Source organism: Mya arenaria, chromosome 5 (genome assembly GCF_026914265.1).
Source record: "Mya arenaria isolate MELC-2E11 chromosome 5, ASM2691426v1".
Taxonomy (NCBI): Eukaryota; Metazoa; Mollusca; class Bivalvia; order Myida; family Myidae; genus Mya; species Mya arenaria.
Window position 1 is genome coordinate 49231187 of NC_069126.1, and position 15462 is coordinate 49246648.

Here is a 15462-nt window from a genome sequence, read left to right on the forward strand (position 1 = left end):
ACATTTCCACATTTCCGATTGCAACAGATTTGGAGAAGATATATCTAACTTACTACAGTGTACACGCAGCCGTGCATAGATGACAATCACTTTACGATTTTCACTTTCATAGTATAATTGAAGAAGTGATATATTGTTCTTGTTAAGGTTGTTACGGTTACACTTTGAGGATGAAGAAGAATACAATTCTTCCTGAAGTGAAGTTCGTTCGGAAATTATCGATAGCAAGAAGTAGCTCGACCTAAATATGATTTACCAGAACTGTCTAAAGATTGTACGAGAATGTATCGTAAATTCGGGTTAGAATTAATATAGTAAGATAAGTTGTAAGAGAATAAAACATCGTGTAGCATATTATAATATTATGTGTCAGACAAGTTTAGAGGTTAAAGTCCAGTTTCAATATAGAGATTGATATGGAACTAAGTTTTGTTGCACGGAAAAGCATTTGCACAGCCTCGAAGAAAACAAAACACATCCCGATGACATAATAAGTAAATGTTTTTGAATTGCTTATAAATATTACATAGCACAAATTGGAAGTTATTTAAAACAGTTTAAAATCACCCTATTTGTTAATAAGATCTAAATATACGAGTAGCATGTATTCTACGGAACAATTTTTTATTACAATATATTTGTTAAAATTATTGTAACAACTGATATTAAGATGGATCTGTCTGCTGAAAACTTGGACCTCAGCAGAGTTATTCGTTAGTTGATGTAGATGACCAGAGTATGTGTTTGTATACCATCTTATGGCATAATATAATGGATGATATTGACCAACAGTAGATTATATCTATGGAAATTATCAGAATGTTACATTACAGCAAAGCAGGTAATGTTTATATGACATTGTTCTGTTATGGTATGTGTCAGCAAATAAGCCAACTCGTTTGCATCCAGGCATCATAGATGAGGTCAATTGAACGTGTATTTGGCAATTTCTGAAATATATGCACTAATCGCCACGGATAGTGTATGCATTTGTAAATGAGTATGAGAGCTTTTCCTTCTCTTGTGTGATTAAACAGATTCATCAAATAGATGACAATGGTTTATTGTCTGTGAATCGACATAAAAATTCATGAACCGCTGCAGGGATCATCACTTACGTTTTTTATATTTATGTTTGTCAACGACGGAGAAAAACATGTTTGTGCCGTGATCAGGGAAAGCATTCTGGCAAGGAAACTGCAAAAGGTAGCTTGTTTGATTGGTGTTTTAACAGTAAAAAGCGAAGACGAAGCACACGTTATATAATGAGGTTTAAATTAGGTGTTTTAGTGATCACACAATTAAAGTGAAATTGATACATTGAACAATACACAGTAAAGCTAGTGGAACTTAGTTTTAAGAACACAAAATCAATATAAACAAACAAACAAAATATTTGCTAAAACTCGTCATAGAAACAGCAGATGTCTATGTCATTGCAATGATGTTTTACTTCATCGTGTGCCCAGTTTAAGGTTCTCATACGTTTCGTTTCCAGCTGACGGTTTGTTCTGATTGGTTTTGTCTTTTCTCTCTTGGAAATCTGAAAGTATTTGTAAAGCTAATAAAATTAAGATAAAATCTCATTCTAATGAAATATATTTAAGTAAGTCAAAGATTATGCTGATAAAAATCTGTTTAATCGTATTTCACCATTATGTGTGTACGTTGTTACAATTATGGACTCTTCAATTGATTAGATTGTATGAACAAAAAAGTGATAAAATCACGTAATGTTGTCCAATGCGTACCAAGTTCAGAATACTCCTTTTCGCCAGTCCGTCGTCCTATTATAGCTAATTCCTCGTACCTGAAACTAATCCATAACAAGACGAATAGCATTGTTTAAACAAACAAAGGCAATTGTAAGCCTACTTTTGCATGATTCTCTCGTACACTTTACCCCCGATAAATTAGGTATAAACTTATTTATAAAGATATATAAATAAGGTGTTAACTTATATGTTAGCAGAGTTAAAAGTTAGCAGGTTCAAAATTTCAGCAGAAGCCTACCCGTTTTCATCATGCTGAGAATTGTCGTTCTTGGCGTGAAGATCTGAAACGATGCACCAAAGAACAATGGAAATGAATGCAACCATTACACAAGTCAACAATGTTAGTAATATGTCAGCAAGAACGTATTATTTGAAACATGCAATTACAATAAACAGTGATGATATGGTCTGAATTTGATAAATATGAGAGTAAACAATTGATTTATAGGAGCTCTTTAGCATATTTTGACCGGCTATGATTTCGCTTCTAAAAGCAGAATGCTCTCATATCGCAAGATATGTACTGTTGATGTAAGAAGTTAATTTGTTTGTTCTTTCATTGATAAATAAATAGAATGATAGTAGAACATTTTTGTTTACGTTGATATTTTTTTGATATTTCAAAATCCATTTTCTAATTAAAGTTGGTAAAATAAAACTGATATATTTATGTATTGACCCATAATAATATTTGGGTGCATTGAATTACAGAATAAACCCGGACTGATAACTTGCAAACAAGACGGACATAACATACAGAGAACGGATAGCTGAGACGTTTCAGGACACGGACATTATTCATTTATTAAATGTCCACGCAATAATAATAATAATAATAATAATAATAATTATTATTATTATTATTATTATTATTATTATTATTATTATTATTATTATTATTATTGTACTACTAATACTCATAATATCCATATATAAAAACCATAATCTTCTTTTTACATGTCATAATTTGAATTGCTGAAACATTGTTTATATCATGTTTATGATCATTAAAACATCGCTTATGTTTCCTTTTGTTTTGGTGAAATTTTTGACACCTTAACTCATACCACTGACTGTTTTATTAGTAGTATGTGTGTTCGTATAACCTTAGACTTATTTCCTGAAAAGAGGATCATACGTCAGAAAGTTTATAAGTGAAAGAAAATGGTAGTATTGTTATCATCTTCCAGAAAGATGCATAAGTTGTTAAACATTCCTGATATTTTGAGATGAATACTTCAAATAACATACACATGATCAGCACTTTATAATCACCATGTATCGATATAAGAATTTGGCAATACTCCAACTATACTGTATCTGCGTAAATGCAGCATTCCATTATGATTACCTCACCGTGGGACCTTTACCTTCAACGCAGTGATGGAGGTCTTGCGCATGACTTACGTTGTTTGGCGCGTACATATGCTATTTGAAAGCCCAACCTTGCATGACAAAGTTTTATACCGGACACGACACCTATACTGTTTGTTAATTATACAAAATACAAATATATGCAGATTTCCACTATGATTAAGCATCTCTGAGTGATCTTGCCGCAAAGTAAGGACGTTGGTCTTGCATAAGATACGTCGTATTTTTGTGTCGTCACCGTGCATGAGAACGCTACAACACGGACATGACCGCCTTTACTCTTTGTGTATATAAGCAGCATCCCATAATGATTAGACTCTTAAGTGTGACCTTGACCTTCGAAGAAGGGATGAGGGTTTCGCACGCGACGCCTTTGTGTGCTTAAAAGAATGTGCTAGTTTTTTTGTTGTTGCTTTTTTCAAAATCGCACCATTCATGACAAAGTGCAAAACGGATACGAACAAAATCCTGATGGAATGACGTACGAACGGACGCGTGGACAGATCATGCGATTTTTATTTGCCCATATACGTAGGTATATCAAAATTTAAATATACATAAACATAAAGGTACAAACAGACCACTTCCGATCAACACGTATTAATAAAGGGTGTGAGAGTAACTCTCATAGAAGGAAAAAGAGGGTTTATAAATAATATGAGTGCTCTTATTTTAGATTTAATGATTGAATACAGTTTGCTACTCTAGATGAAACCATTGGTTTCCCATGGTTTCAATACCAAACATTTTGACTATTTAATATACTCACCATTGTTGTGTTTAGAACTCTGCCGTTTCTTGTAGACGTATATGACTGTCACAATTAGGAGAGCTATAAAAACCAAAGCAGTGCTGACAAAACCACCAGCCTCCAGATCCTCCAACGTTTGCAGAGTTGATAGATGTTGGTGATGTTTCTATTTTATAAATGTTTAAGCAACTGAGCATTTTTGCAATGAAAAGTTCGTTTAACCGTTGTCACATATTCGTCTTTTGTACGGTAATTTGGTTCATAATTGTATCCACGAAAAGACAATTTTCAACGGACACACATCGCCCGCATTTAAGTCATATTCAAAGAAAAGGAAGCAACTACTCAAATGCGCTCTTATTGGTAATATCTAATCCACCAAACACTGTCACGTGTGCAATTATATTTGTAGTTGGTTGTGAAGCTGTGAAGAGGTACGGCATAAATAGATATTTCTAATTTAATCGATTCTTAAAGAATACATTCACATCATTCGCAATGTGTAAAAGCAGATGGTTCCATTATATTAACCAATGCAAATACGCAACTCAGCTCAACCATAAACATATATATGTTTACAATAGCGTAATGATAAAACGTCTAGATTTGGGATACTACCTTTTCATGACTGTTCTCACTCATTCGGCTTTTGTATGATAATTGATCCACTTAAAGAATACATTCACGCCATTTACAGTTTGCTCAACAAAAAATTTATTATTAAAATAGTCCATACACATACCGTGAATTGCACTTACCGTCTAAAACAATGTGAAATGTTTCGGTCAGGTTTCCAAATTCGTTTTTTACACGCACAGAGTAATTTCCAGAATCCCAGGGCTCTATACTCTTTATGACAACCACGGATGACCGCATGTCATCACTTGTATCTATAAATACTCTATCAGATTCACTTGTGTTCGCGTGAAGTTGCATGTTGTTTGAAAGATTTGTCCATATAACACTTGTGGGTAAGGGATTTGAAAATATACTGAAATTTAGTATCGTCTGGTCTCCAATTTGTGATTTGACAACCGTCTCTGGAGAGTAATTACGGGGGTATATCGGCGAACCTATAAATAAATAAAACACTGTGATTGCTTGAAATTAATTATACTCTGTTGCAACAGTGTCAGCTTCAAATCATTTTCTTCGTGTAGTTAATTGCCAATTCAAAAATAACCAATGATAAAGCATTCACTTCTCTCTTCCTCTAAATAATATTTACCTTAGATTACCTATATTTTATCTTTTTAATTTTATTGTAACAGTTGTAAAATTAAGTCACTACTATAATTATGTTTTATGCCGTTTGTAATTTTGTCAACGTTTATTGTAATATCGCGTAATTAACTTTGTCCGTTTGTTAAATTGGAAGTTCTGTTAAAAATATGTTAATTTTATTAAAATAAATGCTTACATCTGACATCAACTGTAACATTTCTGCTTTCGGGCGACCCGCCGTTATGTTTATTTTCAGAAGTACACGTGAAATTGCCGTTGTCATCCAAGCACGAACTATTCTTTCTATATCGCAGCTGATTATTTCCACGTGTAAAATGCAATGTCGTTCCATTTGTAGACATTATACTAACACTAGCAGGTGGGTCACTATCTATATCACACACAAAACTTAATTCCTCCGTATGATTTACCGTAGCAGATAAGGCAGCAAATCTCTGTATTCTTGCTTTATCTAAAATATGAAAAAGCACATTTAGCTAACTTACGTTAATAATTTTAAACTACAATGAACTCTATTATTTTCTTCATTGAGATTAGTGAAAGAAAATACGAAATTGGTACTTTACCTTTATGTGTTTACACTGTGTGTATGAATTCTGTGATCTCTGCACTTTCATAAAATGCCATCACATTCTGAACATTGCCTATAAGCCTTTTAATATAATTTCTTAGTTTAGAACAATAAGCTTTAATTAAATCCAATAGAAATGTTTTGTTTCTTGTTTGTAGTATACATTTTAAGACGCATTATAAGTTCAAATGTTGGATCTCTATATTTCTATGAACATAAAATCAACAAAAGGTAGAACATAATAAATAAAAGAAAATCCCGCCAGCAGCAACAATTGAACGCGGGATTTATCGTGTATAGCCATTACATAACGACAGTAGTCAGCAAATGAATGTGTTTGTAAATTTCAGTGAGTAACATACTTTTATTTAAAACAAACCATATTTGTCGTCACTTTTCGCTATCAGGTAAAGACAAATACAGATAGGTCTTCGTTGTTCGTGCAAAAATACACAAATATGATCGGACCGTCGAACTTATGTCTGCCTAAAGCCGAATCATCGTTCAAAGTATTTAAGGTGCTTCAGAAATATATGCATTACAAGAAAACAGCCTTACACTGAACATCGACATAAAATTGTTGTTTGTCGACTCCATCTTCTTCTGCGCAGCCAGTTGGTTTCATTCTGTTTCTTGCAATACATGTAAAATTTCCTTCGTCAGTTCGAGAAATATTCAGAAAGTTGATTAGCTGTCCAGCTTTTTCGACTTCCGCATCGGAATCACTTATCCATGTTACAAAGGTTTCCCTTGGATTTCCTAGCGACACATTGCAATAAATACTGAAGTTTGAACCTTCAATAGCCACTAACTTAGTTTCAGCATTTGATATTTGTGGTGGATCTGAAAGAAAATATACAAATCGACATAATCCCATTGGTAAAAGTAAATCATATGTTAAAGATAAATCGACAGTAAGTTGTTTAGGCATCATTTGTTAATAATAACAATTTTACCAAGATTTAAGTTCTTTTTTGTCGACAAAAATATTTATTCTTATATCAAAATTTAAAAAGCAATGTAATTGCGCAAGAAAAATTAAACTCTTTAGTGGATAAGGATATTGTTATAATATCATTTTCAAATAAAATACTTTTAAGTTCTATTTTAGCAATGAACAGTAGAAATATTCATGATATACTTGTGCTTACATATTACATCGAGGATAAATAATGTCTCATTTTGACCTTTAACAGATTTTCCATACGACGTGATCATCGTGTTACTTGCATAGCAAATGTATGTTGCCGAGTTATTTTTTGTCACATGTGCAATAAACAATTCATTCGCCAGTGAGTTGTTCCATCTATAGGATGGTTCCGGCTTTGCTTTTGCAAAACATGTCACAATTAAGAGTTGATTTGAAACAACGTTAACAATCGAATCTTCAATTTCTACCATACTGTTGCAAGTATTAAACCTAAGAATCGGAACTTCTGGAGGATCTGTAACAAAACAATAGTGAATACGTTATATTTATTATCAAGGGCAAAAACAGACACTTACATTTGAATTTATTGAAAAAAACGTCTCTTTTATTCTTAACGAAAAAAAGAGTTAAAATCGAAAGGCAAAGCTTATGTATAGTTTTCAAAATTCTATGTCAATTTCCCTAATATATCGTTTACTTTGTAATTCTCACATTCGCACTTGGTATACTGTACTATATAATTTTAAATACAAGTCAATGATAAATAAGGTTATATAATACACGGAAAACTCTTTTGTCGCTGAATCAAAAGGAGAATTAAGATTGTTAATTTCAGTGGTTAAGTGGTTTATATTTTCTATAGACATAAATATGATCTTACACTGACATATACAAAGCAAATATATAGATAAAATATACTTACACAGGACTTGAACTTGAAAGGTTTTTGTAACACTCTTTTGAATTGTATTAAAACCCGTTGGATATAAAACATTTGAAACATTGCAAGAAATATTCGTGTCATAATGGAACTCGTGTGAGATTTCTTCTCCAACTTGAAAGTTGGACCAAATGTACGTCGGATGCGGTCGTGCATCAGCAAAGGCGACAATACTGGTTTCATCGCCTTTTATTACATAAATGACTCTTGATGTGATGTTCTTTCCACTTTGACGAAAATAAAACTGTAGACTCCTAGGACCATCTAAATATGTATAAACACTATTTAGTTTGCAAACGCTGAAGTGAATTTCTTTTCGATTATACTTAATCTGTCTATCGGTCTTTTTAACAATAGTCATCGTCTAATATAAATATTATTTAGCAAATCAAAATTATTTAAAAACTGAACAAAGATATGATTTATTACTAACAATATGTTACTCACATTGTATATTCATATCAAACGTTGTATTTGAACGTCCGTTGACAATCTCTCCAATGCTAGGCTTCATGATATTCTCAACACTTAAAATGTACAAACCATCATGTGATAATTGGATTTGACTTAATGAAAGTGTTTTTCTTTCAAATGTGTAGCCTGTAGGCAATATCCAAACAAAGTTTTCAGGAGACGGGTTCCCATCACTTTTACAAGTAATGCGAACGTTTGAGTTTAAGGTTATGTTTAAAACGCCTTTGCTCACATTTGCACTGCCAATCGTACACGTTGGAGGATTTGGTTCATCTGAAAGCAGAATAAAGCGATAAATAGTTAAACATTTCTTCTTGAGTTTGATCGTAATAAATATAGACAAAGCATGTATTATCAATTCATTTTAACTTACAATACACGTGTATATACACAACTCGCCAATCATTCCATCCCAGTATATGTGATGTATAGCAGATGCATGTTGAGTCAGTTAAATCAGCAGCGATCCAAGTGACGGTACTTATAGCACTGGACTGTGAATTCCCGTTGCTTTGAATACCATCGTAGCAAGACCATTTTAGAGTTGCCATAGGATTTCCACCGTCTACTTGGCATTGCAACGACTGTTTTGTGTTGGAATTTCGTATCAAGTAAAAGTCAACGTCATGTGTTTGATTGCTAACGAGAACATGTTTATCTGGGTTGTCTGAAACATTTATTAAACAAATTTTAACTGCTTAGACGCTAGTCAGGACACTATTGTATAAATATGTTAATCGTGTTCAAATATAAATGTAAATATAAATACGTCATTTATACAAGTCGTATTCATTTTACTGACCGTACCAAGGCGGTACCTAACAATCCTTGATAAACATCTTCAGTTTTTTTATGTATGAACTATATGTGTTCACTTGTTTGTGGATTTTTTTGCTATATGTCAATGTTTCTGGTTTGTGACAGTTTTTGTGTTTGTGCGTTTTCCCTGTGCAATTAAACGGAGTTTATGTTTCCGCATGTTAATGCATATTTTGATACGATTTAACGTTTTTATTGGATTCGGGATTGTTGGGATAAGAGTGAGGTTGTGCACATACCTAGTTTTTTGTATATAGTATTTATTTACTGTACTGTTTGTGGAGTTTCGTGCTGTTCTTCCATGTTTCTTGTTTGTGATTTTATGTTCTATGTCTTTGGCGTTTACCCAGTGCCATTAAACCAGGTTTATGTTTAAACTTCTTGCTACTGAGCTTGTTTCTTTCGCTTTTCGCATAAATATTCAGAATTAACCATTTTACGTCGGGAATCAAATAAGCCTTAGACAGTGCAACAAATGAAGTTATTATTGCAAATACTTTAAAATCATCAGATCAATGACACTGTTGACTTTGGCTATGACAAGGTATGTGTTAAATTGTTAATTATAGTGCTTTTTAATATAGGTAAAATGGGGCATCCAGATTATTAAAAAGTTAAACGTACGAACAGATGTCTTATTCCAATGTAAAAGACCTCAATGGACCAAGGTCCTCTTCTATGTCCACATTGAAACATAATTGTGACTTAAGTGTATCCTATCAACGTGTTCCGAACGAGGGTTATCTTTAATTAAAATTTGAGTTTAAATATATATTCCGAAACTTACAGCCCAATTTATTTTTAATGGATGTGACTTTCTAGTAGAATTTAATTCATAACATTCTCTAAATATTTCGAAATGCAGTTCTTGTTCTTACGATATTGAGTCGTACATTCATTTATAATAAGGCCCCATTGTCAGTTAAAGGTTAAATTTAGAGGATCAACTTCAGACAAACTATCCATTAGAGTTTTATCTTAATCATATACAAACTTTAACATTTGTGAAATATTTTGAAGATGGGTTGAGGTCAAAGTTTTATAAATATCGTAGACATTAAGGTAAGATGAATGCAAAATAAAACATTCGCAGAAAACAAAATATCTGTTCATATTGCTAGTATGTATTTATGAGTTAAGCACTTCTCGATGACTCATTAAGTAACAATTTTTTTTAAAGTTGCTTTTAAATATTACATAACACACATTCTAGTAGTTCACGCACACAAAGAAAAGCAATTATATTTCGAAATGTGTTCAAAAATCAATCAATTTCTTTATAAAAACTTATTAGACGAGTCGTACGTATCCTATGAAAATAACTGTTTTTACAATTCTTCAGTATACTAGTTATAAACGACACTTACATATAATATTAAGATGAATCCGTCTGCTGAACACATTCACCTCTGCAGTGTTATTCGCCGTACAGAAGAGTGTCATTCCATTATGTTCTGCACTTACGTTAAAAGAAAGCGTGCTTTCAGCAGTTTTTGTTCCATCATTTTTAGACCAAATCGTGACCGAAGAAAACTCTGTAATATCTGTATCATCAGTTGACTGATTGGGCGTTTGTTTGTCCAAGAACCAACTGATATTTGCCACCGGAATTCCATTGGGAGCTTCACATATCAGGGATAACTGTTTGGTATCGTTTATAGTCACATTCTGTACATCCGATTGTATGGTAGCTTTTTGTATTGGTACTTATAAAATAGAAAAAAAATATATTAAATGATAGATAGGTATTCAAATACAAATTGAAAATATAACCGAGTATTACATAACAAAGGAGAGGTCCGCGTAAATAGAGCTCCCGTTTTTAGGAATGAAAACTATTTTTAATTATTAGTATGCCTGGCGGACATAGGGCGATATCTTTTATTAATAAACATATATTATATCATAACGTTCATATATTGCTATGGTCTAACTTGAAACAGCACAGTCCAAAATTACACAATGAATAATGTACTCTTAACTTGTGCAATTTGATATGCCGATATGGTCTAGTAAACATTGGTTAAGTAATTATTGAGTAAGGGAGCATAGCTGGTCAATTTGACGCCATTTTAATAGTTAAAATCTGAATAAGGTATATAAAAACGAAAATAACGCACCGACTCCATAGAAATTTGCAATGGTGTACAACTCAATCTCAAGTAAATTTTTTTTATATCATTCGTCTTAATAAGCAAAATAGTGAGTGTTGGTCAATATTCAACTGTTCAGTATAACCGTTACAATTCATTAGAGTTAGTCGTTGCAATTGTGTTCTTATCCTAACATAACAATTAAATCTTCCCAACTTAAGCATACAGGATAGCAATAGAAACAGAAGATGTTTGTGTATGGTCTTTCTGGATAAATCTCGTACTTAGTTATTGATGCGTTATAGCTTCCGATACAAACAAAATCATTCGAAGGGAATCAGCCTATCAGAAATGTAATTGTTAACTCACCTGTCACTCTCAATGCCACAAAGGTACTTAACGTGGGTCCGAAAAAGTCTTCACACTGCCACAATCCATTTTCCCTTCTTGATATCGTTGCAATGAAGCATTCCAGGCTTTTTGTTTGATAATCACAAGTGCACTGATCAACAAATTCTGGTCTGGTACCAATGCGTATGACACAACTGCTATCATTAAACACTGAATAGACTACCGTTTTAAATGATTGACTGAAAGCAAGCGTGAGTGCATCATATCCTGCGCTACACTTAAACGACACCGAATTGTTTTCCAAGGATAATTGCGGTTTGATAGACATAGAAATATCGTTACAATCTGAAAATTATAAATACAAGTTTTTCATAATTTGTTTTTTAACAATGAATAACCAAGAACTATGCTTAAACTTACTAATGTTTGACCTGTATGTTTAATCAATGGCAAACCTAGTAGTTAGTGGGCTTTTTCCGGTGGAATATAACCATTACGTATTTCCTGTTTTGCCCATGTGTAATATAACAACAGCACTTTCACGTTTATAAACACTTTAATTAGAAATATTTCAGCACGTCACACTATTATCTTTATTTCTAGTTGTGTTTTATGATAAAGATGATTTTGAATCAGTAGTTTTTTTTCCATTTAAATCATTATATGAAATCTTTTAACAACAGGTGAAACAAACTGATGGTGATTATTATTTGTTTCTTATCCTGTCGGGTATATAATTTTAAATTGAAACAGTCAATGGCAGCTTATGATTACGTTTTTTTAATCATAATGAAATATGTATATACTATAACCACTAATGCTAATGGAGAATGATTATAATTTAATCTTTGATAGGATGATTTAACAGAATAATGTTAATTGAACAATTCTACTTTTAGTTTTACAGTTCAAAAGAAAATTAAGTTTGTAATAACTATGATGGTTGTAATAGTATTTTGGAATAGGTTTCTTCCTCCCGTCAAAGAAATGGTCACATTCAAATGAACAATGAAATTCGTCAACAATGATATTCTAATTACAAACATTACCAAGTCTTTAATAACGTTCAATGCCTAAGTGACACTCTTTTCTATTGGCATGAGATTATTCATAGCTCTAAATTTACAAAACAAGTATCTAAAATGAACAGGAAATATCTCTTAATGTCTTCAAAACGATAGTCAGATTGTATACATGTTAAATAAGACACCATCGGGAACTATCTATAGTTTTCTTCCATTTTTGACAGAATTGGTCTAAAAATCTTTTTGAACAACAGTTTTAATATGATTTACATAATCTTTAGACATACCCTAAGTATCTTAACAATTCTTGACAAAACTGATTCACGGAGAAATAAGTATAATATTACTATAAAAGGACAAAGCATATAAGTACAAAATGTTACAATTTAATTTTGTCATTTTAAAAATTTAGTACTTTTTCCCAAAAGCAAAGAAGTCTGATTTAACTTGTAACATATCAGGGTCTTAAAACCTTCGTCACCTTTTGTATTTTAATAGTGAACGACGCCATGAACATATTTCAATATTGAGATATTACAAAATTACGTCTCATCTTACCGTTTGTGACCTCATCAGACGATCAGTTAAAATATAGGAAAATTCATTGTGTTTTAATTTTTTCAGGATATCATCAGATAATTTATTATACTTATAAACGGAATTATTTTGATCGGATATATTTTGTTTCATACCCTGCCAGGTATATCATTTATTATTAAATGCATTTAACGCGGGAAATAGCATTGATTTGTCCGTGTGTGGTATTCAGCTCATTATCAACGCAGGTGAAAAGGGAACGTATTGTTATTTATACTGGAATAAAGCTCAGAATGGTCACTGACAGTGTGGAATGACTAAATACCCGTGAATCCTTACACACACTCTAAAGCTAAGTAAGAGGTTTAATTCAATGAAATCCGCAAAAGTTTTGCTAACATGTTCGATCTTTCAAATTTTCATTCAGTAAATGGCGACGTAATAATTATATAATCTGGTCATGTACGATAATCCTGATAATATTTATCAACCAACAAGAAATAGATAACGACAGCTACGCAATCAATTGTTAACTTTGCTTGAGGGGTGTCCCACAGGTAGCGGCGTAGCAAGAACACTCTTTCAAAAAGGAGTATTTAGAAAAACAAATTTAAATAGTAGTTATACTCCAAAAATAAGCATAAGAGTAACGTAAAATTTATTGATTTCAGTGTAAGATCGGCTTTAATTTTATTCGTCATAAAAGACAAAACAATTATTTGACACTTGTAAAATAAAATTCAATTTTACACTGAAATCAACAAATAACCTATACTAATCTGAAACGATATCATACACACTATTTGTTCAAAGATAGTTCAACATGACTCATGATATAAACATTTCAATACATACACTAATGCAATGAACAATACAAGGACAAGCTCAGTAGTTGAAAATTCAAAAAATACATGCATTTTAAACAATTATATGGACGGACATAATATGGTATATATTGACAACTCCAAATATGTGATATGTACAGTTATAATCTGGTCAAAATTTGTCAATGAATTATTTTTAAATATAATTATCTAGAATAATGATAAATTGTGTTCACAATCTAAGCGTCTATTCACTATTCATACTAGAAACAAATGATTACAAGTATTTTTTTCACTAAATTCGGAATGGCATGTATTCCAATATTTCTGATATAACTGAACATCTTATTGTACAGCAGAGTTACATTTTACCATCCTAATAATTTGCTTTGTGTGGAATCAAAGGTGAGTAACTCTTTCATTCAATCGAGACGTTTTCATATACACTATTTTGAGTTGTGTCCCATATACTAGTCTAAGTGAAAGTAATTTAGGCTAGTACAAGGACAGGTTAAATCAATTATCATTTTCGCCGACATTCGAACTTTAAAAAAAGATGTTATGCTATTCTAGACAAACGGATTGTTTATATTCACAAACAAAACAGTATACATGGTGTAATTCAATATTCTGTGCCTCTGCATTGGCTTTATTCTTGTAACAGGTCATAAAAAATACTAGTTCAATTTAATAACATTTTTCTTGTACACAACATATAATCCTAGTTAGGCTCGACTCACTGATCGTCAGATGACACCAGAAACGTCTTGTTGCCGTATTGTTAATGTTTTCGCAAAATACAACCTTTAAACTATTTCTCCCCATTTTAATCATAACCATAACTGTATACAAGACCATTACTGAGGTTTGAGTAACCTCGTTTATTTTCTGTTAATACCTATTGAATCAACGCGTCAATGACTGTATGTATTTGACATTAATTGTATTTAATTTAATAGAAATTTCGAACATAGAGATCAGGACATACTTCGATTTACTTTGCATAATTTCACAGCAGAAATTTATCGAATCATGACTAATTAAAATATACACATAAATCGACTCACCAGTAATCCTGAAATATACCAAGAAACATAATATCGTAACTGGTGTCACATACATTTTAATCCTGTTAATAAAGTCTATATAGAGCAAAGTGAGGTTAAATTAAACTTTATGAGGGTTTGTGTATATTTTACATTGATTTAAGCTAACTAAAGGTTTAAAATTTACTTCCTCTTGCATTCATTGATAACGTTATGCATGCATACGTTGTCAGTCCATTCGTTTATCGACCTATCAATTTAAGTATTTTTGCTGTTCAAATTTCAAATGAACGTATATGTACATACACACACATCGTAAGTCTACACAAGCGAGTTATACATGGAATGATGAAAGTTATAAGTGTACCAATTCTATTAAGTAGCAATATTTATTTAATTACTTGTCAGGCAAAATTATATATCGTGCAAAAAATGAATGTTTTAGAAATATGCTCGCGGTTTGAAATATCGATCAAATAACCGAATTGTATAACATTGGCAAAGTTTCAGGATTATATGTTTATTTAACATTGTGTTTTCCACATGATTCAGCTAGAATTTCAAGAAGAATTCAGTATTCGTGAAGAATTCTGACATAAACAGTCAATATACATTCGAGCTTGTTTTCGATGGCAATTGGGCGACGTGTTCCGATTGACCAGCCAAAGGACGCGCGGAGCCTCAATTTAGCATAAAATTACCGCCC

General features: G+C 32.1%; 1 protein-coding gene across 4 annotated transcripts; it reads right to left on the bottom strand.

Annotated features, from left to right (window-relative positions):
• Window positions 1–333: 333 nt before the first annotated feature.
• On the bottom strand, window positions 334–14916 carry LOC128233542 (hemicentin-1-like). 4 transcript variants are annotated; one of them, XR_008260721.1, is made up of 14 exons: window positions 14778–14916; window positions 11343–11669; window positions 10248–10586; window positions 8435–8728; window positions 8035–8334; window positions 7570–7851; window positions 6904–7161; window positions 6275–6559; window positions 5321–5596; window positions 4659–4973; window positions 3919–4066; window positions 2014–2056; window positions 1752–1816; window positions 334–1543 (listed from the first exon to the last, which is right to left on the bottom strand). XR_008260721.1 is itself a non-coding variant. In XM_052947259.1 (11 exons), the coding sequence occupies exons 1-11, from the start codon at window positions 14830–14832 to the stop codon at window positions 4242–4244; spliced, it is 2850 nt and encodes a 949-aa protein (XP_052803219.1). In that variant the 5' UTR covers window positions 14833–14916; the 3' UTR covers window positions 3947–4241. The 4 variants fall into 4 exon arrangements, 1 of the variants encoding a protein (XP_052803219.1); XR_008260720.1 differs by having other exon boundaries at window positions 1752–1810; window positions 6868–7161; XR_008260719.1 differs by having other exon boundaries at window positions 6868–7161.
• Window positions 14917–15462: the final 546 nt, after the last annotated feature.

What these genes read in the sequence shown, in the direction of transcription:
- LOC128233542 (XM_052947259.1), bottom strand. Translation starts at nt 14,832, where the DNA reads ATGTATGTGACACCAGTTACGATATTATGTTTCTTGGTATATTTCAGG. An exon ending in GTTTGATATGAATATACAAT is followed by an intron (nt 7,852 to 8,034) that starts GTGAGTAACATA and finishes ATACATATTTAG; the next exon opens with ATGGTCCTAGGAGTCTACAG. An exon ending in TGTTACAGTTGATGTCAGAT is followed by an intron (nt 4,974 to 5,320) that starts GTAAGCATTTAT and finishes ATTTATTTATAG; the next exon opens with GTTCGCCGATATACCCCCGT.